Source organism: Ursus arctos, unplaced genomic scaffold (genome assembly GCF_023065955.2).
Source record: "Ursus arctos isolate Adak ecotype North America unplaced genomic scaffold, UrsArc2.0 scaffold_32, whole genome shotgun sequence".
NCBI classification, from domain to species: Eukaryota; Metazoa; Chordata; class Mammalia; order Carnivora; family Ursidae; genus Ursus; species Ursus arctos.
In genome coordinates, this window is record NW_026623008.1 from 1,630,534 (window position 1) to 1,655,496 (window position 24,963).

Below are 24,963 nucleotides of genomic sequence, written 5' to 3' on the forward strand. Positions count from 1 at the left end.
AACATTTAAATTAATTTTTAATTTAAAACGTGATTAACTTCTCAAAGGAAAATAACAATATATTAAATGGTTTATAAGGTAGAGAAGCAAAATCTATGACAAGAGCACAGAGGACAGAAGAGGAGAGAAATGGAAGCACACTATTGTAAGGTTTTTGCATTATATGTGAAGGGGAATAGCATTATTTGAAAGCACTTGGATAAGTTAAAGATGTATATTGTAAACCAGAACAATCACTAACATGGAAAGATATAGCTAATAAACACATATTGGCGGTAAAATGGATATTTGATAACATTCATTTAATTCAAGAGGACAGAAAAATGAGAACAAAGAAATGAGACAAATAGGAAAATAAAAGGTAAGATGCTATTTAACCCCAACCATTTATATAACACATTAAATGTAAAAGGCCTAAACATTCCAAAAGCAGAAATTGTCAGATTGAATTCAAAAAAATCAAGACCCAAGTGTATGGTATCCACAAGAAACCTGGTTTAAATGCAAACAGCACAGATAAATTAGAAATGAAAGCATGGAAAGGAAACACCGTGTAAACCCCAGTCAAAAGAAAGCAGGAGCTGCTATGCCGACACCGATAAAGTTTATCCCAGGATAAGAAATATCACTATGGATGAGGAAAGACTTCATAATGATGAAGGAGTCAATTCTTTAAGAAGACACAGTGACCCTAAACATGTGCACCTAACAATAGTGAAACACACTTTCTTTCCACGTGCACATGAGTCGCCAAGAGAGATTGCATTATGAACCATAAAATAAGTCCCAGTACATTTGAAAGGACCAAAATCACACAAAGTGCATTTTCTAATGATGATAGAACTAAACTAGAAATCAGTAACAGGGGATATCCAGAAATCCCCAGATATTTGGAAACTAACACATTTCTGAATAATTCATAGGTCAAAAATAAATCACAAAAGAAGTTAGAAAATATTTTGAACTGATGACTAAATAACAAGATAAAAAAAAGAAAAAAAGAAAAAAAAGAAAATATTTTGAACTGAATTAAAATGAAAACACAATACTTTGAAATTTAAGGGGTGCAGTGAAGCAGGGCTTAGAGGAAAACTTTTGACATTAAATTCTTATATTAGAAAAGATGAAATATTTCAGGTTAGTAATCTATGCTCCCCTCTGAAAGAACTATAAAATGAAGAAAAGTGAAACCCAAAGTCAGCAGAAAGAAATAATAATGGGAAAAAATAAATGAAATAGAAAGCAAAATATAATAAAGAATCAACAAAACCAAAACCTGTTCTTGAACAGGTTTATTGACGAACCTCTAACCAGATTGATCAGGAAGAACAGAAGACAACTTATCAAAGAAAGATAGGAAAGACAGTCACTATCAAGCTTATAGACAGTACAAGGATAATAAGGGAATGCTATGAACAGCTTTATGCTAATACATTCAAAAACTAAGATGATAGGAATAAATTTCTTGAAAACCACAAACTACCAGGGTTCACTTAGGGAAGAAGTAGGTACAGATAACATATTTGTCTATGTGGGAAATTCAAAGGAAACTGCAAAAAAGCTGTAAGAACTCATAAGTGAGTTTAGCAGGAATACAACGTACAAAAGGCCAATGTACAGATATTCGTGGGATTTTACATGCTAGCCATGAATAATTGGAAATTAGAATTTTAAGAAATTTACAATAGAATTAAAATTATGGTATACTTAGCAATCAATTTAACCAAAATTGTGTAAGGCTCATAAACTGAAAACAACCAAATATTGTTGAAACAAATTAAAGATCTAAATAAATGGGGGAGGGGCACCTGGGTGGCTCAGTCAGGTAAGCCTCAAACTCTTGGTTTTGGATCAGGTCATGATCTTGGGGTCATGGAGATCAGCCCCTCGTCAGGCTCATGCACACAGTTGGGAGTCTGCTTGTGATTCTCTCTCTCCCTCTGCTTCTCCCCCTTCTCTAAAATAATAAATAAATCTCATAAATAAATCTCATAAATAAATAAATAAAGGTGATATACCATGTTCATGGAAGTTTCAGTACTTTTAGAATGACAATTTTCCTGAAATTGACCTATAGATTCAATGCAATAACAACAACAAAAATCCCAGAATACTTCCTTATAGAAATTGACAAGCTAGTCTTACTGGTTATGTGGAAACATAAAGGCCCTAAAATAGCCTAACGAATTTTGAAAATGAAGAAAAGGGTTGAGAGGCATTCTATATCTCAAAGTTTATCATAAAGCTTGAATAATTAGGACTGTGATATTGGCAAAATAATAAATACAGAGATGAACAGAACAGAGAGTCCACAAATAGACACACACATATTTGGTCGATTAATTTTTGACAAGGTTGCCAAGGCAATTCAAGGGGGAAATCGTCTGCTTTTCAACAAATGATGCAGGAAAAATTCGACACTCACATGCAAAAAAATAAACTTCAACACTTACTTCACACAACAAAAACAAACAAACTCAAAATAGATCCTAGATCTAAATACAAGAACTAAAACCATAAAACTTTAAGAGAAAATATGGTAGAAAATCTTGGTGACCTTGGGTTAGGCAAAATAGGACAGAAACAAAAGTACTAACTATAAATAAACTGTATAAATAAACCAAATTTTCAGTATAAATAAACTGAAAAAAAAAACCCAGTATATTGCTGAAATTTAAAAGTTTCTTCTTCAAAAGACACGAAAATGAAAAGGAAAGCCAAATACTGGGAGGACATATCTACAGATCTTAGATCTGGGAAGGAGACATTAGATGATGAAATGTCTGGGGAGCAGTAGGGAAGGACTCCCTGGCACTGTCTCCCCTGGCACCAAAACCAGGTGTCCTAACCCAGCGTGGTTGAGCGTTTTGACGTTATACTAAGCACAATTGAATCTTCTAGTGAATTTCCATTTTCCAAGCAGCCAAGCCCCTCATTAGGCAAGCTCACTGGCCAGGCGGTCCTACCTGGTTTAGGCTGCCCTCTCTCTGGGCTACGCTCATCGCAGTTGGCAAGGACCCTAATCATCGCTGAGACAAAGAGGGCAGGTGAACCTGGGTCTGCTCCCTTCCACCCATCCAATTTGGGTGGTCAGCTTGTCTGTCAGCATGTGGACCCCCACCATGCTGGACATTTGTCCTCCTGGCTGGACATTAGGAAATGCCACCCATCATTTGTGTCTCTGGAAGGGGTATCGCTCCCCTTGCTGGCCAAGGCTGGGGTGAGGGGCAGCTGGACAAACGCTCCAGGCGCCTTTGGAAGAAATCCACCTTCAAGGCAAGAGGGTAAATGATCACGATGTGGTTATTCTGGCAGAATTTGGAGAAAAAAAATAATGTCGCCTTTATAAGGGAGTCAGCTGACTATTTTACAATTTTTTCCCAAATCGACCAAGCCATTTTCACAACATAAAACAAGCAAAAAAATGTAATTATTTCAAGGTGTCCTTCACCTCGAACTCACTGGAGGCTCACAGCTTAGGGGTTTTAAAAAAATACATATATTTAAAGCAAATATTATTGCAAATGACTACTCTGTAATTTGAATTAATTGCTTTTGGTTTTTTCTGGAAATAAAATCTTTAAGGCAAACCCATAAAAACCCTGTAGCTCATGGCAGCTGTTCCTGCAGTGCCTCATTTACAGAGAGCCCAGAGCTGCCCCACAGGGGAACTTGATGGGTCACAGAGTCCCCGATACAGGGTCAAAGCCCCTGAAGGGGGCTGTGCTATGCTCAGCAGATCCACAGGCATGGACAGCTCCAGCCCACACCAAGGTGTCTGTTTACACGCAGCTGGAATGGTAGTCTGTGGGTTGTCCCTCAAGGGTGGTCCCAAGACCCTAACCCAGGGAGGGTCCAGAAAGGACTCTGCATGGGTTATCACTACTCCCTCTTTGGGGTGAGGTCAGAGGCTCAGCCAGACCCTGTTGGGTCAAGGTGAGGGACCCACCCAAGGGAGAACATGCCAGCTTGGGGCTGGGAAGAGCTGGGGTCTGGCAATGCCCTCAGTCGTATGAAACGTGTGGCTGTGTGAAAGTTGAGGCAGGGGGAGGGTGTACAGAAAAGGCAGGTAGATGGAAGAGTCTTGTGCCCCAGGGCACCTCCCCTGGGCCTTCCTTGAAACATCCTGGATTTGAGGTTTTCCCTGACACGGGAGTCTGGTAAGACCCTATCCCAGGGAAGGGTCTGAGCATGGTCAGGGTGGGAGGTGGGGTTTAGGAATTTTTAGGAATGAGTTGGAGGGGTGTGTGCAGTGCTTCAGGGGGCACAAGAAAGACAAAGGTGGAGCAGGGTCCATTCAGTTGTCTCTGGGGACCTTGAGTAATTTCAGCAGAAGGAGGGGTAAGAACAGACCGGCAGGGGCAGGGTACGGATGTCATGTGACTACCATTCGCCTCGTCCCTTCAAACTTATCATTTTATTGCTTCTGAGTAGCAGCCCTGAGGGGTGGGCATCATCTTATCGTCTTTCCTTTCCTGGGTCCTGAGCCCAGGGTCTCACAGCTAAGAAGGACAGACAGCGGTACTGTGTTTCCTGCAGGTGCATGTGAACAGAGGTGAGGAGGAGCAGATCCTGGGCCCTGCGGGCTCCACCATGGGACCAACAACAGATACAGAGCACAGATCCTGACTGCTTTTCAAGGTGAAACTTTGTCAAGGTGAGACAAGGTGAAACTGCTTGCCTCCAGCAGGCAGTGGGAGGGGAGAACAAAGCTCTGGGGTTCTGGATCAACTCTGTTGCCAGTGTGGTCCGTGATCTTGAGCAAATTCTACCCCTGCTCTCTGCTAGACCTCAGTTTCCCAGTTCAATTCCAGTTTCATCATAAAACTCAGTTTCCTTGGTTCATTGGGCATGGGATTCATCTATCCACCCACCCACCCACCCCGTCTATTTATCTATCCATCCATCCATCTATCCAGCCAGCCACACACCCACCCATCTACCCATCCATTCATCCATCCAACCCCCATTCACCCACCCACCCACCTATCCACCCACCCATCCATCCAATCACCCACTCATACATATATCCATCCATCCATCCATCCATCCATCCATCCATCCATCCAAAACCATTGTTCATCTCCAATGTGCCACACTCTGCTAGACCCTGGAGAACAGAAGGAAATAAAACAGGCAAGAAGCTCTCCCTCTTGGCCCTGAGGGTTGCTTGGGAGGATAGACTATGGTTTGGGGACCAGCCAGGAAGCTTCTGCAGTAAGAGAGCAGGAGAGAGATGGGGCACCTGGGGGGCTCAGTCATTAAGCATCAGGCTTAGGGCGTGATCCCAGAGCCCTGGGATAGAGCCCCGCATCAGGCTCCTCCACTGGAAGCCTGCTTCTTCCTCTCCCACTCCCCCTGCCTGTGTTCCCTGTCTCACTGGCTGTCTCTCTCTCTCTCTCTCTCTCTCTCTCTCTGTTAAATAAATAAATAAATAATCTTAAAAAAAAAAAAAAAGGATAGAGACGGAGGTGGCCTGGAAGAGGCTGGTGGCAGAGGGCCCAGAGAGCAGCTAGGGCCCAGGAGTAGAACACAGCTGCCCTCATTGGTGGGGCGTCAATCTGCGTCCTGGGCCAGGCTGGGGCCCCAGCAGACCACCCCTCACGTCGTGGCTGTGGCCCTCTCTTGGCTGGCTACTTTTGAGCCGACCCCAAGGTCCTCAAGAACCCATAAGCAGGGGGCATGGGGAGAGAGCCAGCTCTACCAGGTGGTCCAGGAGGAGGAGGGATGGCTATTGTGGCTGCCCCAAACCTGGTGGGAACCAGGGAGTGTTTAGGCCCCTAGGGACCGCAGACCCCTCCCTGGAGAACCTGCACGTAGGGGAAGGAAGGTGAGGTGCATCCGGGCTGTGACTGCAGGGAAGAGTCAGGATGACCTTATCCCTGCCCCAGGGAGGGGAGAGGTGTAGAAAATTCATTCAGCCCCTCAGGCCACTGCACCCCAGCCCCGCTTCCAGAGGGGGCTCAGTGTGAGGCAGCCGGCCTTCAGGTACTTCTTCACACAGATCCCTCCTCACCACAGAGCCCCACCCCTGCTCTGTGCCCATAGAGGGTGGCCGTCAGCCTGTGAGCTCCTCCTGTGGGAACCCAGTTGTGCCTGGGCAGAGAACAGCAGTCCACGTAGGCCTGGGGGGACACAGGGGATGAGAGGCAATCCTACTGGGTTGGAGGGCTTCCTGGAGGAGATGGCCTTGCAGCTCTGGTAAACTCCCTTTTTGCAGGGCTCAAAGGGCTGCACCCTCCATGTCTGTGGGCAGGGTGGCTGCACTGTTGGGACAGAAAGTCTGGACCACAGGTTGGGTTTGTGCAGAGCCCCCGGTGGTAGACCCGTGGGTCCCCCAATGGCTAAAGGATGGATGCCTTTGAAGCCTGGGCTGCCTCTACAGGGAGGGCCCGTCTATTGGTGCTCTCCTGCCGGTGTTTACAAATGCCGCTTTATCCCAGAGGGTGTGTGGTCCTGTGGCTCTGTGTGCGTGACACCTGCACCACCAGTCTCAGGCAGTTAAGCCTCCCTGAGGAGCAGAGCGCAACCTCCTAGAGCTCATCCTAATACCTCTAAACGGTGTGACCCTTGTACAGCAAGGGACCCTTCTTCAAGGAGGAGGTTTTCTTCCTAGGGAAGGCTGGTTTCCTTCCCTGGAGCCTGCCTGAGCCTGAGGAGCTGGTCTAGGCTTGGGAGTGGAGGCAGGTGCTGGGTTCCTGCTGCCTCGGGGTCTCCCTGGGAGGAACTGCTGGGAACCCTTGGACCCTGGCTCTGGCCAACCTGGCCATCTTTGGGGGAGCAGACCTAATTCTAAGGGTGTGGGTGGAAGCTAGTCTGTGCCTTCAAGCCCTCAGCAAAGGGCCTCCAGTTCTCCCACTTGGAAAGGGTTCTGCCTCATGCCCTGTGCACCCCTGGAGTCCAGGATAAGTGAAGTCAAGGACCTGGGAACAACCGGAGCCTCCAGCAGCCCTCAGGGTTGAGCCTCAGGCGAAAAATGAGTAAAATCTCAAATACGAAGCAAATTGTCCACATCATGATGAGTGGGGTCTTCTGAGGAGGCACCTGTGCCACACCCACAGGGTAGGGGGGAATCAGATCAGACCCATGCAGCCTCAGGGAGGTCCGTGTCAAGAGGGAGAAGGCAGAGGTATGAGAGGGAGAACCTGTCCCCCAAAGAGGCCCTCCAAGGAGGCCCCCGCTGGAGAAGTCCATAGCCCTCTATGCAGAGGAGAAAAGCAATCCCATGTCTGCAACGAGGCATGAGAAAACAGCATTGAAACAACCCAGAAACCACCAGGTGTCTATCTATGGATGGATGGATGGATGGATGGATGGATGGATGGACAAAGTGGGATCTGTCCACACTCTGGGGTAGCAGTCAGCCTGAAGAAGGAACGAAGGGGACACCTCCCACCCTGTGGATGGACCTCAAGGACACTGTGCCGAGAGAAAGAAGCCAGACACAGAAGGACAAATGCTGCATGATCCCACTCCTTGCAGGTCCCAAGAGGCGTCAGACCCGTAGAGACAGAAAGTGGAAAGGTGGGCGCCAGGGGCTGGGGAGGGGGCTGGCAATGTACTGTTCCACGGGGACAGAGTTGTGGTTTGGGAAGATGAAGAAGCTGTGTGGGTGGACGGTGATGGTGGCCGCACAGCTGTGTGAATGTGCTGAATGCCCCTGAACTGGACACCTAAAAACAGTTAAGAGCGTCAATTCTATGTGTATTGTACCACAGTTACAAAGGAAACTGACCAAAAGCCCAGCTTGGCAGTGGTGGGCTCTGTCCTCTGCACCTGGCTCCTGTCCTCCCCGAGCATCGAGACCTTTGGGCACAGCAGCCCAGAGGCAGGTGCGTTTCTCACGCCTGCAGTGGGGAGACCAGGGCCCAAACAGATGTGAGCAGCTGCAGTCAGTGCACGGGGGGCTATGGTAGATCCAGGCCACGGCAGGCGGCTCGCTGCAGAGCCAGCATTCCCACGCACCCTGCCACCGTGGGGTCGAAGCCCAGAGCCAGATACCCCTCCCCAACAGAACTAGTTGGGAAACTGAGTCCAAGCTCAGAGCATGTCTCCAGGCTCCCATACCCTGGGAGAAAAGAGGCTTAAACTCAGAAATTAAATTGATATTTGGAAAATTAAGTTTTATTTAATGCCCGTCTCACCTGCGTGGTGAGGGGAGCATTACCAACAGTTTAGTTCAGGAGAAGCTTCTGGGAGGTGATGACATCTGAGCCAGCTCTTGAAGGACAGGTAACATTTTGTTCTTCACCTTAAACACTGTTAACAGTCACGTAACTAACATATAGTCACTGGAGAAAAATGGAAATGCATGCAAACATAACAAAGAAAAAAGTTATAATACCCTGAAATCTCATCACTCAGTTTAGACCACTGTTAATATATTTCAATTCGTATTCCTAACGGTTCCTCCCCATCCCGTGTTTCAGGGACGCATCAGTGTGGGCAACATGCAGGCATTTACACCAGCACGTCGTCGTCTCGGCAGCAGTCCGTGCATGGACCCAACGGACGTGGCTCAACACTTTGTGGCTGGAACGTGCCACGGTGTGGGGAGCTCCAGGGAACCCACTGATCAGGACCCAGAAAACCTCACTCAGAGCCTCTGGACACCACACAGCAAAGGGACACAGCCTCTCTAAAATAGCCCCACAGAAACTAAGAGAAGGAGTTGAAATGACAGTGGCCCCAAAAGGTATCGGTTCAGGTGGCGGATTAAACACGCATAATAGGCCCTTCTGCAAAACCCACTTCAACCCACTTCAAAAAAGAGATTTTAAGAGACATCGACCCATGAGGGTGGAGAGGACAGGGGAGGGCAGGGCAGTCGCAAATCTGCAGATGGACCCACCGTGACTGGCTCACAGATAAGAAAGAGAGACGGCTCCGAAAGTGCAGAAGGTGAGCTTTTACTGGATTTAATACAAAGAGCACCCCACGCTCAGGACTGGCCAGGAACGCAAGCCTGAGATGAGAGTGCAGGAGTGGCCGCCATCAGGAAGGCCAGCATGGAAGGCGGTCATGAGGGAGACAGATTCCTAGACGCTCTGTGCCACCCTCCTCCAGCTCAGCAAAAGTCCAAAGGCTTACTCCCCGGAATGCAGGCAGCCGTGACCTGATGCTGACTGCGGAGACCCCAGCTTAACTCCCAGAGTACTGGCAGCTGGACCCCCTCATCCCAGATCAGCCCCTGAAGGTGCTGCATGAAGTGCTGCCAGGACCCCCGTCGCACGGATGTCAAAGGCAGCAGGCCCTCCCTTACCTCAGACCTCCCAACCGGCTCTGTGCTCCCCGCCTCAGATCGCGAGTGGGTCACCGAGGAGCAAGGCAGGAGACTAAGAGGAATAGAACAAAGCCATCTGGAGGACACACAACCACGTGGACAGAAGAAAACTTCACGGTAACCATCGGCTTCCAAAAACAAAGAGCAGAGGAAACAGAGGGCAGAAAATCTGTAACAAAAAGTATTTCTGGACAACTCCCCAAAACTGAAAGACACAAGCTCCCAGATGGAAAGAACCCACAGTGGAGGAAATCAGACTCACTCCCCGAGTCCTGTTTGCCCCCACATCTTTGTCCCCAGCAGCCTGGCCCTGAGAGGGGGGGTGGCCTCGTGGGTTAAAAGCGTGACTCCCGAGCCAGGCTGCCTGGGTTCCAATTCTGCCTCCTCCAGATCGGTGGCCTCGAGCTGTTACTTCACTGCTCTGGGCCTCAGTTTGTGGACACTCGAGATCGCTGTGACCGCGGAACACTTGGGACACAGAGAGGATTCTAGATGGTTCCCAAGAAGAAAAAGCAGGTTGCACGCAGAGCGCAAGGGAACAGACTCTCCTCACTTTTCAACAGCCACTCTGGGAGCAAGAAGACAAGGGGCGATGTTCTGAAAATTCTGGATGAAAAGCATCTCCATGGGGCGCCTGGGTGGCGCAGTCGTTAAGCGTCTGCCTTCGGCTCAGGGCGTGATCCCGGCGTTGTGGGATCGAGTCCCACATCGGGCTCCTCCGCTGGGAGCCTGCTTCTTCCTCTCCCACTCCCCTGCTGTGTTCCCTCTCTCGCTGGCTGTCTCTATCTCTGTCAAATAAATAAATAAATAAATAAATCTTAAAAAAAAAAAAAAAAAAGAAAAGAAAAGCATCTCCAGTCTAGAATTCCACACCCAGCCAAACTGTCATTCTGGTGTGTTGGGAGGATAAATGCGTTTCAGACATGCGTGGTCCTAGAAAATTTATCTCCCGGTTTATCAGAAGTTACGAGAGGATGCGCTCCACAGAGATGAGAGAGAAAGCCAAGACAATGCAGGCTCTGGGGAGTGGGCGAGCTGGGGATGGCCGCTCCTGCTCCCGGCGTGATGACCACAGGCAGGGTGTGCAGGACAGCCGGTCCACATCGGGGCCGAGTGACTAAGGAGCCAGACGGGAGGACAGCCACTGCCAGCATCCCTGCAGTGACTGTCCCTTGGCATGTCCTGGCCACTTGTGGATGAAGTTCCTGCCTCCCCTCCTGCCCTGTGTGAATTTCTTGTGACTGCAGTGACAAATTCCCACAAACTCAGTGGCCTAAACAGCACACTTTATCGTTTTGTGCTTCTGCAGACGGAAAGTCTGAAATGGGTCACAGTGGGCAAAAATCGAGGTATCAGAAGGGCTGGGTTCCTTTGTGGAGGGTCTAGAATACATTGTCTTGCTTTTGCCACCTGTGTTCCCGGGCTCAGGACCCCTGTCCAAATTCAAAGCCAGTCGAATCTCTCTGCCTCCCTCTACCACATTTAACGTCCCTTGGGATTACATTGAGCCCACCAGCCAGTACAGGACAGCCTCCCTACCTCTGTCCAAGTGCTGTTCCCTAGACATGCACTGTGCTCCTTTCTCAGTCTGTCACGTCTCTGCTCAAATGCCACCACCCCAGAGAGGTCTCACTTGGCCACGCTCCTCACCTCGTTTCCCTCCTAGTTGTTGCCTATGGCGTGCAGAGACTTTGAACCTGCCCTGCAAGGTTCTTAGGTATCCTGCTTACTGCGGCCTTCCCCGTGAGAACACGAGCTCCTCAGGGGAGGGGACCTTTGTCCGTTTCGGTCACCGCTACATCCTTGGGCCTCTGGCCATGCTGGCACACACTAGGTGTGCAGGGTATGTGTGCTGCTTGAATTAATCGAGGGTCCAGGCTGTAGTTGGTCAGCCCTGTTTTCCCCCACGGTCTTCTGTTAATGCCCAGGGGCTGGAGCCAGACTCATCCCTTGAAACCTTCACCTGCCCAAGCACCACTGCCTCCCCTTCCACAGCTGGGCTACCCGCAACCTGCTTGCTGTTTCTCCACACTTGCTGGTGGAGTCGTGCAGCACGTGGCCTTTGTGACTGGCTTCTCCCACTGAGTGTCATGTTTGCCCACATGTCAGCGTGCCACTCCTTCCAGTGGCCAAATGACCAGCCACGGGTGCATGGACCCCGTCTCACCCGCCCCTCGCTCGTTTCAATCTGATTAAACTCTGCAGCCAGACTTATCCTTTCAGGGATCTGTATTAGGCGCTAAAGCTTAAACCGAGTCAAGGGGATGGTTACACAAAAGCCGGGTGGAGGTGACCTCTGGGCTGGCGGGAAGGGGACGCCATGGGGGGGGCACAGAGCCACAGCTCCGAGGAAAGTGGTCCTGTGTCTGGGCTTCCCCGAGGGGCTGGGCCGGCGCTCACGTGACCCCTCCGTGGTGGCAGGCACACCTCACACCTCCCTCCAGCTACACGCTCAGCTCCAAATTTAATAAGCATTTAAAGATGAGCGCGGAGCTCTTAAACACATGTGCTCGGGGTGACGTTTTAATGGCAGATGTATCGAGATACAATTCTCACAGCTTAGCCGTTACCACTTCGAAGTGAACATTTCAGCCGCGTTCGGACATTCACAACGTCGCGCGACCATCAGAACCAGCTAGTCCGGAACATCACCGCACAGCAGAGGGGGACCCCCGGCTCTTAGCAGTCACCCCCCTACCCCCGCCTCTGGCGAACACTCAGCTGACTTCTGTCTCTAGGGATTTGCCCATCCTGGACATTTCCTATAAACGGACTCCTGCAACTCATGGCCTTCGTGACCAGCTTCCGTCACCGAGAATGATGTGAGTGCACGCACGTCACAGCGCATATCAGTACTTTGCTCTGTTTTATGACCAAGTACTCCTCCACGGCATGGGTAAACCACATCTCGTCTACCCATTAGCGCTGGTCTTGCTGTTCCTCATTCATCGCAGAGTGACTACCCTGCAGCTAGTGTCCATGGAGGGTCAAGGCCCGACGGGCCTACAGCCTCTGCTGGGGCCTGTGCAAATTCTCCAGGCGGCTTTAACAGTCTTTCAGCCTCAGAACCTATGGCTCAGGAGCCAAGCTTTCAAGCAGTCTGTGGGGCTGAAACCGCTGTCACCGTTTCGACCCGGTGCTGCCGGGCGGACCCAGGCAGAGGTCTCGCTGGTGTCCTGGGCCGAGCGGAGAAACGGGAGCAGGGAGAGGCCCGAGCCGCCTCCCTTGTTTTGCAGAAAGCACACGCACACGAGGAAATCACCGAAGGCTGATGTGATTGGGAAGGCAGCCCTCAATGAATGACATCATTCGGAGAACATAAATCTTGGTTTGTATGATTTATTTATGTTAAGAAATCCACATACGATGCTGAGTTCTCAACGGCTTTGTTTAAGTGATGGTTTTTCCTTTTTAGTGAAAGTTGGAAGATGGTAAACAGCTCCAGCTGTAAAAATTAAAGGCAGAGGTGAAGCCAAGGTGATTATTACACAAAAATGCTGAGTGGGGAGGGGTATTTGGCCCTTCCATCCTCTAAAATGGAAATTACTCTCTGCCACAATGTGCCACGAACAATTACCTGCTGTTTATTAATTAACCCTTTTTAAAAGCACCACATTTCTGCTAGAAACTTTTATTTCTCTAATGTGAAAACTGGCTTATTCCTGTTTATTAGAACAACTATGTCCCATGTGGTCCAGACTCAATGCACACTTAGCTGACACACATATTTTTTTATGATTGGAAATCCCTTAGTAGAAGCCCAGATACCAAGCATCACTTGCTTGGCATGTTGGCCCCAAACTGAGCCACAAAGTCACCGGCTGGGGTGTGGAGCCTGTCCCCAGGGATGGCCACAGAGCAGTCCTGGGGTGGTCGCCTTGAGGGTGGGTGTCAGGGAGGAAAGGGGGAGGCAGGCTCCCCAGTGAGAGCTGGACCTGGAGGAAATATGTTTTGCAAATGGCTCAGTCCTTCCGGACACCGACAAACAAATGTCCTGATCATTGCCGGGAGCAAGTGGGTGAGCACAAGGCCAACACGCCCTCTGGACCTCACACACCTGGCATCGCAAGAGCCCTAAGAAGACATTCCAAATGCAGACCGCTCCGCAGCGGTGCACCTGTCACGCACGCACCCTGGACACCATCACCTGGCTGCACATGTCACCTGGAGTAGGGCTTTGGGTCGGGCAGATGAATCCCACTCTCCTGCTTCTAGGACACGTCTTGTACCTCCGAGGTCCAGTTTCCCGCGTCAGAGCGTGTGGGATTGTTGTGAGGGTCACGCGGCGCCGTGATGCTGCCCAGTGGGAGAGGACAGGAGCCCCAGGACCCCCTGCCCTCCATCACCGCACGCCAGGGAACCCCATGGGTAGACCAAGTTTCTCTCCTTCTGCCGTCCCCCCTGCCCCCATCATCCCACCAAGGCCCCCCTGAGCAAGTTGGCTTCCTTTTCCAAATCACACACCGCGCACCTGGGGACCTAGGTGGCTTGCTCACTGCTGTGTCCCCGTCCCGAGGGACTGGTGCAGGCTGCTGAATGCTGGGCAGGCGGCCATTTCGAGTCGGGACAGGTGAATGACAGGGCACTCAGCCTTGGGCCCTCAGTGCGAGGCTGCTGTCCCCACTGTGATGTCTGGTAAAGCTGCCCTTCATCTCCTTGGGTCCTTCCAGGCTGAAATCAGACCTAAGGGTCACTTTCTTCTCACTCAGTTCTCTTCATTCGTGAGTGACTCATTCTTTCACTCACTGAAGCTCCCAGACTTGGGCCAGCCCTGGGCTTTGTAGGGGCGTTCGATGCCCTGGAAGCTGCAGGTGTGTGAGGCAAATAGCCTTTGTGGTTGATGGCACGATGGGACTGCGAGCTCCAGGAGCGTCCGCCTTACAGGGGCCTCTGGCCCGATGTCAGCAAATGCAGGAATGGCCCCAGAGCCTTGGCCTCCCCGAGGGCAGGGGTGGACCTGGCAGAAACACTGATCACAAGTGCCAGGAGACCAGGCAAGACTAGGGCAGGCCAAGGTCGACAGGGTGGGGCCAGGCTCTGGGAGCCCATTAAGATCTGCATGGGTGAGCAGGACCTGAGGCTCCCAGGAGCCCTGTCCTTCCTGGTCTGACTTGCCCTCTGTGTCCAGCCAAGGAGTGAGAAGCTGCTCTCCATGACTCCAGCTCAGAGCCCCTACAGGCACACCTGGGCTCTGGACAAGGAGGGGTCGGAGGGCACAGGGATCTCTACTAATGACAGCTCCAACAACCCAGAGCCCCCAAGAAGCACCAGCCCTCACCTGCATGCAGCTGTCTCACAAGCCCCCTGGCTTGTCTCCCCCATATGACACATTAGGAAATTGGAGTGCCCAGGAAACTGGGGGCTGAGAGGAGGGAGGGTCAGTAAGGAGGGGGTCGGTAAGAAGCTGGGTCTGACTCAGCTGAAGTTCACCCTCCACCCCCGCTGTCTCCATGACCTGGGCAGGAAGGGGAACAGGGAAGGCCCTGTGCGCCCCCGCCCTCTGCAGCTCTCCACCCTGCACTCCCATTGTAATTCTGCTGTTATCCTGGGGGGGGGGCAGGGGTCTGTCCCATTAATGAAGAGCTACTCAAGGCCAGGACCCTGCCGCCTTCACCCTAGCCCCAGGCCTGGCACACAGTGGGTCCTCAGGCAGGTCTCTTGACTGGCCTGGGCTGCAGGGGGCGTGGGGGCTGTGTGCAGGTGTGTTCCTGCCACTTGGGCCACGGTCCTTCACTGGAGCTTTGTCCAGGATGGAGGAGGTAAGAATGGGGTGGGGGCACTGGCAGGCCCTGCAGGTGCTGAGTCTGGGCATCAGGCACCATGGCAGGAGAGACATGGGTCCTGCTCCCTTCCGAGAGCCCAGGTCATAGGCACCAGCCCCTGGGGCAGAAGCAGGAGGCCCTGTCTTGGGAGGGAGGACTCTGATTCCATCACCTTTGGGTTACTCAGCAGGAGAGGTAAAATTTTCCCTTCCCCAGAGGCGATCCTGGACTTCATCAGCCGCCCCCTCCCCCCCACAATGATCAGTTTAGAAGCAGCAAAGGGGGCAGGGGAGAGGGTGTCCGTCTGGGCATCCCAGAAGTCACCATCCGGCAGGGTAGAGTGACTGCAAGCCCAAGGTCACTCCCTGAGGGCCCTGCCCAAACGTGCCAGGACACATCTGCTCCTGGACCCTGGAACTCCCCAGTCCCTGAAGCTTGGGGAGGAGGAGGGAGAGGGGGAGTATTCCCTCTGAGGAGCTCAGCTGGGACTAGGGCCTTTGTACCGTGTCCCCCCACCCCCCCCCCCCACCCCCGTCTCAGAAAGCCCCAGGACCCGCCCTCTGCCAGATTCAGGGTGCCGGTGGTACCGTCCTGAGGTTTGGAGCCTTGGGTGTTAAACCTCCTTGCATCCTGGCCCTGAGGAACCGAGAACCGTTGGGCCAGACGCGCAAAACCCCCAGCGGGGGCGGAGAGGAGACGCCCAGCCTCGGAGCTGGACGCTCACACCACCTCCGCGGAGCCCTGGAGAGGACAGTTCCGCGTTGCGGGGGCGGGACGCGAACCACCGGACAGGCCAGGGTGCTCAAGAGCAATAGAGGGCCTCTTCCAGGCTCCGCACCACCTCTGGACCTCGCCTCGCAAACGTGCCCCAAGGGATGGTGTGCGCTCGCCGCCGGGGGTTTTCCATCAGTCCGTCCGTTCTCCAACCTACCCCCGTAAACCTGTGACGGGGCACAGATGCCGAAGCTGAGGCAGGAAGCAATCCCTGCAGCATTTCCAGGGTTCCGTCTGCGGCGTGTGCAGCCCGCAGGACCCAAGGCGAAATTCGGTTTCAAACTAAGAGGGTCGCCGGTGTGGGGGCAGGGACCACGGCCCAGAGAGGACGGAAGAGGAGGGGGCTTTGCAAACCGGGATGTGAAGCCGGCGCAAGCCGACTTGGGGAGTCTGCTAAGTGACAATGTCCCGGGCTCTGGGGCGTTTGGGGAGGCGGAGGGCGGACTCCCACCCAGCGGCCTCCGGGACGCGGCCGCCGGGAAGGCGACTTGGCTCGCCGTTTTCGTTGCCACGAGGCCCCTGCCGGAGCGCAGCCGGAACCAGGAGCAGGAGGCTGGCAGGTCCACGCGGGCTGTGTTCGGCGGGGCCACAGTGCCACATCCGTGACTCCAAGCTCTCAGGCGCTTCTGGGCCGGGGCGCTGGGGGGTGGGGGAAGAAGTCGCTCCCGGCGCGCGCAGAGGGGCGGCCCCGAGGGGGAGCACGGCGCGAAGTCGCCGCTACGGACCGCGCCGGACGAGCGCAGGACTTGGGTCGGGATCGGCGCGAATAGGTAACGGCGTTCGTTGGCGGATTTTTGAAGGTCTGGGATAGAGAGAAAGCGTGGGAAACCGATGCTGTTCGTTACCCCGGAGCAGTAGCCGGAGCCCGCGCGCAGCTGCGGGAGCCCCGCCGCCGCCGAGCCGCCGCGCCGTCCTGGCCCACTGTGCGCGCCGCGGGGAAGCAGTATTTGGGGGCTTCCTGCGCTTCCCGGAGAGCCGGTTTGGGCCCGGGATACTGCGTGCGGCCAACTCCCTCCCAGGGAATTCAAATGGAGAGTTCAGGCCCACGGCTTCCATCTCTTAAATTAAAAACAAAACAAACAAAAATATCCCTGATTACGCCCCCGCAAATGCACGTGGCAGACCCCAGGTGCGGACTCGCCCGCATCTGCGCTCCTGACAGATAGCTGCTCGGCCGGGACCCCGGCATGCAGATTAGGGCAGAGAAGTCTCTTGGGGACTCTCCCTAGAGGCTGCCCATCTGCAAGGGACCAAGTCCTCCCGCCTGTGAAGGAAGTAGCTTTCCAAACATCTGGGGTTTGTTGGAAATCGACTAAACGGTTCACATTCCTGGGAAGTCTTGGTGGAGAGTGCCCCAACACTCTCAGGGCCCACTCCAGAGCAGGGACTGGCTGTGGGCACTCGGAGACTTCGGCTGTGAGCAGCATGGGGAACAAGCCTCCCTGCCTCGCGCTTCATGAACTTGCTGGACCAGAAAGCAGGGCCTCTGAGCTCAGCCCTCCGAAGTTAGCTGGTCACAGCCCGTTTCCCTGGGCGCGGGGTAAGAAGACGGGCCAACAGGGGCCTGGAATATTACCCCCAGAGTCTTGGGGGCCCCTGGGGGAAGCACCCACTCTGGACCAGTGTAGAAGCCCCTCTGGGGACGACAAATGCCAAGCAAGCTGCAGGGGCCCCAACCCACCCCCATTCTAGACCCAACAGGCTTGCCAGCTATTGGCCCCAGGGCTGGAAGGCCTCTGCATTCAGTCCCCACTGGGTCCCCTGCTGGGTGCCAAGACCACCTCCGTTTTCTCTGTGTAGTGGGAACCAAACCAGATTGTCCCCAAGCATCCCTGGTGGTCTCCAAGCCTTCTGTTACTCAAATCTGGGAGGCATTTCCACCTAATGTAGGGTAGGAGAAGGTGCCCAGAAAGGGAGACCCCCATCTCTGCCTGATTCAATGCTTCTGTGATGGGGGTGGGGCAAGGCCTGGTGGTCTGGACCCTTCAGGGCAGTTTCAGATCTCCGAGGAGAGCCCATATGTAAACTAAGGGAGATGTGCTTTTATTCTTTTAGCTACTCAGAGTTTTTCTGAGCAGGAACTGGAAGGTGAGCAAAACCTGACCTGGAATCTGATTGAGCCCGGAGACTGAGTGCCTGAAAGCCCATGGCCAAGCTTCATGGGGCACAGATAGGAACAGGGAGGGGAAGCAGTGAGAATCCCGCCATCAGTGCATCTGGCCTACCGGCCAGCCCCTTCCCACCTCCCATTGCACAGGCTGAAGCAGGGCTCCCTGGGGCTCGAGGGCCTGGGCAGGTGGCTGGGCTGGCTAGGACCCGGCACTTCTGGGCACACACACCGCAGTGCAGACCTCTCCAGAGGCCAGGCCTTGGGAGTTGGCATGGGGCATGAGTCCTTGCCAAGCAAAGGGACCTTCTAGTCCCAGACAGTAAACTCTGGGAGTGCCAGAAGGCTCCAGCTGGTTTTGTTACTCATGGGCTTCTCAGGGTGTCCAGGAGTTGGGGACCCCCTTCCTTCCGGCCCACTACGATGCTTACTACAGCACTGAGGTCCAGCTTGCTTACCCTCCCCAACTGCGCCCTTCCCCAAAAGAGTTCAAGTGACTCCGGCTCTCCAGCTGCACCTCCCTGCTTGTTGGAAGGGCTGCGGTAGACAGAGCTCCCGGCTGAAGTGGGATTCCAGGCTGTGGCAAAGGCTGGCAGGAAAAGTCCTCTATCCAGTACCCTGAACCCCAGCAAGAAAGTCTGTTCCAAAACCCAGGAGCCTGAAAGATGTGTCCATGCAGCCCACACCTCACCATCGATCAGCCCACAGTAGGAAGCCAAGGTTAGTAGCAACACTCTGCATTCCAGTGCCCGGTCCCCTAAGCCCAGCATCGGCCACAAGACTCCCTGAAGCTTGGCTCGGTTTGAAAACTGCCTTCAGTATCAACAGAATGAAAACTGCTCCTCTCTTCCTGTTTGGCCCCCACTTGTCTGTAACTGTTCCCCCATATCCCCATCCCCGGACGTCTGCAAGGTTGGCTAGGATCTGGACCCGCATCAGATTCCCCCTTCTTCGCCATTCCCTCTGCAGGACTCTGTAAAGCCTGACCTGTTCTCGGTTCTAAATCCGGCCACGCGGGGGCAGGGCCTGGCCAGGCCAGGGCCATGGCCTTGGGGACAGTCTGCCCAGGCTCCTGGAACTGACTGGGGTTGGTGGGAGCACGTGCCGTGCTATCGCTGCTGCAGCTCCTGGGGTGTCAGCAGCTGGCTGGCTCCTGGTCACTCCTGACTCCGGGTTCTTTCCTCCAGGCAGGCCCTGAGCTGCAACCCCCAGCCCTTCCCCCGGGCCCTTGCAGAGGGCAGGGAAGAGACAGTGGAGTCTCCTCAGGCCCTGGAAAAGGTGCAGTCCCAGAGTCCAGAGAGTGTCCTGGCCCAGCTTGGCCAGGGTTCAGAAGATTTTAATCACCTTCTCAGCTGAGGGAGAGGGCCAGAGTGAGCTGGGTGCCCCAGAAGAAGACTGGGCCTTCCTAACCTTGGAGCCTCCTGGCTGCCTCCAGGCCAGGGAAAAGGAAGCCTGAGCTGGGTGGCAGGTGGGGGATGGGGAAGGATCTTCCGTGCAGGTGGGAATGCTTTGCAGGCGCCACTGTATTCTCCCCAGGCCTCCCACCCAACCTTGCTAGCTCTCCGCAAGGGGGTCTGCGGGTGCTGAGGTATGAGAGTGACCTTGCGTTCTCTCTGGCCAGTGGCGACAGCCAGGTTAGGTCCGTGGGCTGGAGTCTGCTCTGGCTGGGTTAAGCAGAACAGCTCCCAGCTCTGAGCTCCTGGTCCCTTCCTTCCTCTCCCGGCCACCCCCCGCCTTGGGACTAAGTGGGTTCTGAGTCTGCTAGGGACCGCAACAAGGCCCTGGTCCCCCGTGGACACTGCCCACCCAAACCCCCGGAGCCTGGCAGCAAGGCCCAAGGCCCCTCTGGATCCCACAGTTCTCCGCCCAGCCCATGGGGATGAAGTGTGGGGCCCGGGGGACGGGCCCTGGGAAGGGCTGCAGGCAATGGGAGTGAGCTGCCCCAGTTCTCTGTACCAACGCCCCTGTTGGTGCTGCCGCCGTGGTCAACACTCACCTAGGGCCGGAAAGAGTGGACGCTGCGCTCAGCTCATTGAGAGACAGAGCAGGGCAGAGAGTGCCTTCTCTGTCTGGGGCTGCAAGCAGGGCGCAAGGCTGGGCACCCCTGAAACCACGGGAGCTCGGTCTGTGCTCCAACCCAGGGAAGCAGCTGTGAACTGCGGAGGCGGGAAGGCCCAGTGCAACACTGCCTCTGGCTCCTGCCAAGCCCTGCTCTGTTGAGCCTCTCCTCTGGGGTAGCATCGGTTGTGCAGTTCAGGCACCCCTCCACAGCCCGATCGCCTCTGCCAGGACCCCAGGGTCTCAGTGTTAGCCTTCCGCCCTTACCGGTTCATCTCTCCTACGGCAAGGGCTCCGGTGCCGACGCAGGTCCCGGCGGAGGCACTACTGGGATCACTGAACAACAAATGGGGAGTGGCGCAGCCAAGAGCCCACCCGCTGCAGCAGAGACTCGCACCAAAGGCTCGACCTCTGCCCTCCTCAGGCTGACTCTAGGCCAGCTTCAGGTCCTGGAGCCTGGCAGAATCCTGGTTATCAGGAAGGGCCCGGGTCAGTGCCTGCTTCCGCTCCCATTGCATTCTCGAATCCCAGACACACTCGCATGAGGAATTCTCACTGCCCGCACCAGGCCCCTGGCCGGGACATCCTGCCTACCCCCCTGCGTCGGAGGGCGGCGGGGCAGAAGCAGCCGATCGGCTCCCGCCCGCGCGCTCTGCCACCTGCTCCGCCGGCCTTCCCGCCCGCGACTCACCTGGGCCGCGGGAGGCCCCTTCCCCGAAGGTGGCCCAGCTCGGGGGCTCGCGCCGCCGGGTACTCACCTGGGGCCCGCGGAGGCAGAAGGGCGCGGGCCCGCCCCTAGGGCGGCGAGGTTTGGGGCGCCCGGTGTTCGGACGGCGGCCCCCGCGCTGCCTCCCCGGAGCCCGGTGCGCGGCTCTCCGCGGCTCCGCGCGGACCGAGGGCGGCGGGTCCGAGTTTCACCCGCCCGCCGGGGCTGCGGCGGAGCGCGGAGCTGGAGGCGCCACCGCTGTTGTTTTTGAGCCGCGAAGCCCGGAGCAGCAGCGCTGGGGTGGGGGCGAAGGGGAGGGGCGGGAGCCGGGCAGGCCCGAGGGGGGCGGCGGGGCCCGGAGGGGGCTTCGGAGGAGCCGGGTTCGGCGCGCGGGCCGGGACACCCCCTCGGGCGATGGCGGGCCGGGGCGGGGGCCTCGGGGAGAGACGGGGAGAAAAGCAGGCTGGGGCGACGGTGAACGCAAAGCTTTTTAATTAGTAATAAAATGCAGTAAAACGAAGCAAACCCAGCCAGACCCGCGTCCGAACTGTCGGCGCGTCCCCCCCATCCTAGGAAGTCGCGAGGACCGACGCAGCCGCCACTCCGCCTGCGGCCGGGGCTGGGGCGGGAGCAGCAGCGCGACGCGGCGCAGGGGAAGGGTGGGGGGATAGTCACCTCGCCTCCGGGGCCACCTGGGTCCTTTTAAAGTGTCCGGGGTGCGGGCCCCGGGCGGGAGCGCCGAGCACGGAATGTTTTCTTAAAGGGCCAGTTCCGAGCTGCGCTGAAAAGGGGAGGGGGGAAGAGGGGGCGGGGGGGGGAAGAGATAAGTGAGATGAAGACCGGGAAGGCCGAGGAGAGCCCCCCAATCCCGCGCCGAGGCGGCGGCGGCGACGGCGGCGCGACGATGAGGATGATGAATACATTGCAAAGTTTTTTTGGCCCCGGCGAGGGGTGTCAGATTGAGTGCTCTGTGCGCATGTGCGAAGGTGTCCAAACTGACAATGCTGGGGAGATGAAGATAGTGTGTAGCTGCTTCTGGACTCAAGGAGGAGGAGAGAGATTCCGCGAGCCGACACCATGCGATCCAAGGCGAGGGCGAGGAAGCTAGCCAAAAGTAAGTCTCCCGCGCTCGGCCGCGCCGCGCCGCCGGGTCCGGGCCGCGGGGCCGGGGCGCCCGGGCCAGGGGTGCGCGTCGGGGCGCGGCCGGCGCGCCTTGGGCTCCCGGCCCTCGGATCGGCCGCGCGGCCCGGGGGCTGCTCCGCCTCCCGCGCTCCGGGGCGGCCGGGCTCGGCGCAGAGGCTCGGGGCGCCCGGGCCGCGCGCTCCCCGAAGGCGCCGGCCCCCTCCTCGCGAACCCCCTCCCCCCCCCCAGTGTCAGGCGCTCGGGCCCGGGAACCCGAGGCGCGCGGTGGGGGCCGGGGAGGGGGGCGGAGGGGGAGGGCTGGGGGTGGAGGGGAGCGAAAAGCGAAAGTTAGCGAAAAGTTGACGAAAGGGGAGAGCAACTTTTTCCTCCTCGCTCGCTCTCTCCCTCTCTCTCTCGGAGTGGCTCTCAGTCCTGGTCAAATCATATTCCGGGCTTTTGAAATAGTGGGCGCTAGAGCACCGCCTTTGGCGTCCGCCAGCTGGGCGCAGAGGAGGGAGACCCCGAGCCGGGGAGGGGGCGGAGGAGGGGGCGCGGGCCGGCGTCCACCCCGCTTCACCGGCGCAGGGGCAGGGGTGGCGGCGGCAGGACAGCCTCGGCCACTTGGGGAGCAACATGGAGACGTTTTCCTGGGCTTGGAACTGTGGTCGGGAAGTTTATTCCCGACCGGTGCCCCGCGCGGCGGCGGGCGCTCCTCCGTGACTCGGGCAGCCCCGGCGCGGGCGCCTCCGGCGGGAGGGTCCCCGCGCGGACGCCTTCCGACCCGCTGCCGCCGCCGCCCTCGGCCCCGCTCGGCCCCGCGCGGCCCCTCCTGCCCCTTGTCGCCCGCACAGCCTCGAGACCCGGCGGGGACAGAGCTGCCCCCGGCGAGGCTGCCCGGTCCCCGGTCTTACTTTCTCTTTCGCTCCGTCTCGGGCCGAGCCCCAAGCTCCGCGCGCCCAGCCCGCCGCCGGCCGGGTCCTCGCCGCCGGCCCGGTGCGCCCGCCGCCCGCCCCGCCACCCGCCGCCGCGCCTCGGGGCCACCCGCGCGCCCTCTGCTCTCCGACCGCGGGCGCCATCGGCCGAGAGGCCCGCGGGCCCGGGACCGCGGCCCGGGAAGAGGGCAGGTGGGAGCGGCGGCGCCGCGGCCATGCGAGCGCGGCTCCCGAAGCCCGGCCGAGGCCCGGCTGCAGCGAAGCGGCGAGTGCCGCGCGGAAAGGAGCCGGCGCCGCCCGTTCTGGTCGCCCGCTCCTCCGCGGGCCTCCCGCCCACCCACGGCAGGGGCGCCGGGCCCGCTCCCCTCGGGATCCCTGCCGGACCAACAGGCCGTTCAGCCCGCTCCTCTTCCGCCTGACCCTGCCCGGCCGAGCCTCACCGCACCAGGGCTGAGCCCCTAAGCGTGAGCCTGGTGGGCCAGAAACTCCCGACACTTTTCCGAAGAAGTTCTGCTCCCTTGGTTGGGTCGGCCCGGCTCCCCCGGACAGCGGCCCCTCGGTGGTAGGCCATGCATCCGCAGCCAAGCACCGGGGAAAAGCAGCTCCCCGCTTCTGCAGGAGGCCCCTGGAGTCCCCCGCGGCTGTGTGGGCTCCTCCTTGAGGTGCCCCTTTCCAGCTTGTCTCCTCCGCCCCAGACTCAGGGCCTCGGCCTCCTCCATCTCCCGTGACCTCTGGCCCCTCTTGGTGCGAACAAGGCCCCAGTGTTTTGTGGCTGGTGCGCCAGGGCTGTGGGCCTGCTACCTGTGTGCCCGTGGGCCTCGGGGCGTGGGTGTTCCTGTGCACGTTCGGGTCTTGTCTGTGAGCGCAGCGGCTTCCTCAGAGCCTCGGCCCTGGGCTGCAAGCTGCCCGGGTCAGGCTCTCACTGGGGAAGGGCCTGAAGCTGGAGCGAGAAGGGGGAAAGTGCCGCGCTCTCGCTGGGCCTTCGCCGCACGGAGAGGCCGGCTCAGTGCCCCCAGCACAGCCCGGGAAAGAGCGGAGCGTCCCACACCCGGCGGCCAGCCGTCTGGACCTCAGCTCCCTCCCTGTCTGCTCCACCCGGACAGGTGGGGAAGGTGGCCCTGGGCGGTTCTTCTCAAGACCTAGAATGGGTGCCTGGCGGCCTCCTGCAGCCTTGCCCTGAGGCCAGAGCACCAGACCCGAGGGTAGGGCAGAGCACAGGTCTCCCTTTCTCCTTGGTGAGGAAACGCAGGAGCAGAGCAAGCGTGTCAGTCCCAGACCCCACTGAACCCATCCTGAGCGCGCACTGGAAACCGCTCTCAGCTGGGACAACCACCCCCAGCCGTCCCCAAGAAGGTGGCCCAGGCCAGTCCCGGGCCACGCTGCCTGCCTGACACAGAGCACAGGATCTGCGGAGGAATTTCATTTCATTGGACAATATTTTAAGCAGATGTGGACGTCCCTGGGGACCTGACTCTATTACCTGAACCTGAGGCAGCAGGACAGCCCCAGGGCTGCCGAGAGAACCTCGCCCTCCAAGCCAGGGTCAGGGGCTGGGGAAGAAGGGGAGGTTATGGGTCATGGTTATGGGCCAGTTTGCAGGGCTGGGCTGGGCTGTGCATGAAGCTGTGTGTTGGGCCAGAAGGGCAGCCTGGTCAGTGAGTGTCACCCCCGGAGTCCGAACTTGAGGGCTGCCCCAGAGGGCGCCTCTGGGGCGGTGATTTCGTTTGTGTTTCCTAGGACCCCACTCCCGGGGGTCTCCCGGGCTGGGCCTGCATGCTGACTGAGCTGGCAGCGCCTCTGGCCCACGCCGGGGGCTCCGAGTCCAGCTTTCCGAAGGCAGAGGCCGCTGCGGTGCTCAGCACCTCGTCAGCGTGAGCCTAGGCAGCTGGGGGCAGAGGGAAGACAGGTAGGTCCTGGGTCCCCTCACACTGGCCAGGGCACTGCAGGGCCTGTGGGGAACGGGGCTGTCCCTGCGCCGCATTTCAAAACAAAATGCCTAACAAAAGCTCTGTGTCTCTGCCACTGTTGTGAGCCAGGTGGGCAGGTGGGGGGGTCAACACAGCCAACACGCCCTCCTGGCCTCCTCATCACACAGCTGGGGGGCCCTGTGCAGGGGAGGATGTGCTCCCAGAGACAGCGTCCAGCCCCGGCCCCCATTCCAGCCCCCCCAGACCTGATCACCATGGACGTGGTCGACAACTAGACAAGACATATTCCAG

The 24,963-nt window shown here is 56.8% G+C and overlaps 1 protein-coding gene across 3 annotated transcripts in view; it reads left to right on the forward strand.

Annotated features, from left to right (window-relative positions):
• Window positions 1–21,528: 21,528 nt before the first annotated feature.
• Window positions 21,529–24,963, forward strand: part of PRDM16 (PR/SET domain 16) — a 310,231-nt gene continuing 306,796 nt past the window's right edge. For all 3 annotated transcript variants that reach the window (XM_057305269.1, XM_057305270.1, XM_026520018.4), the window contains exon 1: window positions 21,529–21,804. In XM_057305269.1, the coding sequence (XP_057161252.1) occupies window positions 21,768–21,804 (37 nt within the window). In that variant the 5' untranslated portion in view covers window positions 21,529–21,767. The remainder of the gene's footprint in view (window positions 21,805–24,963) is intronic.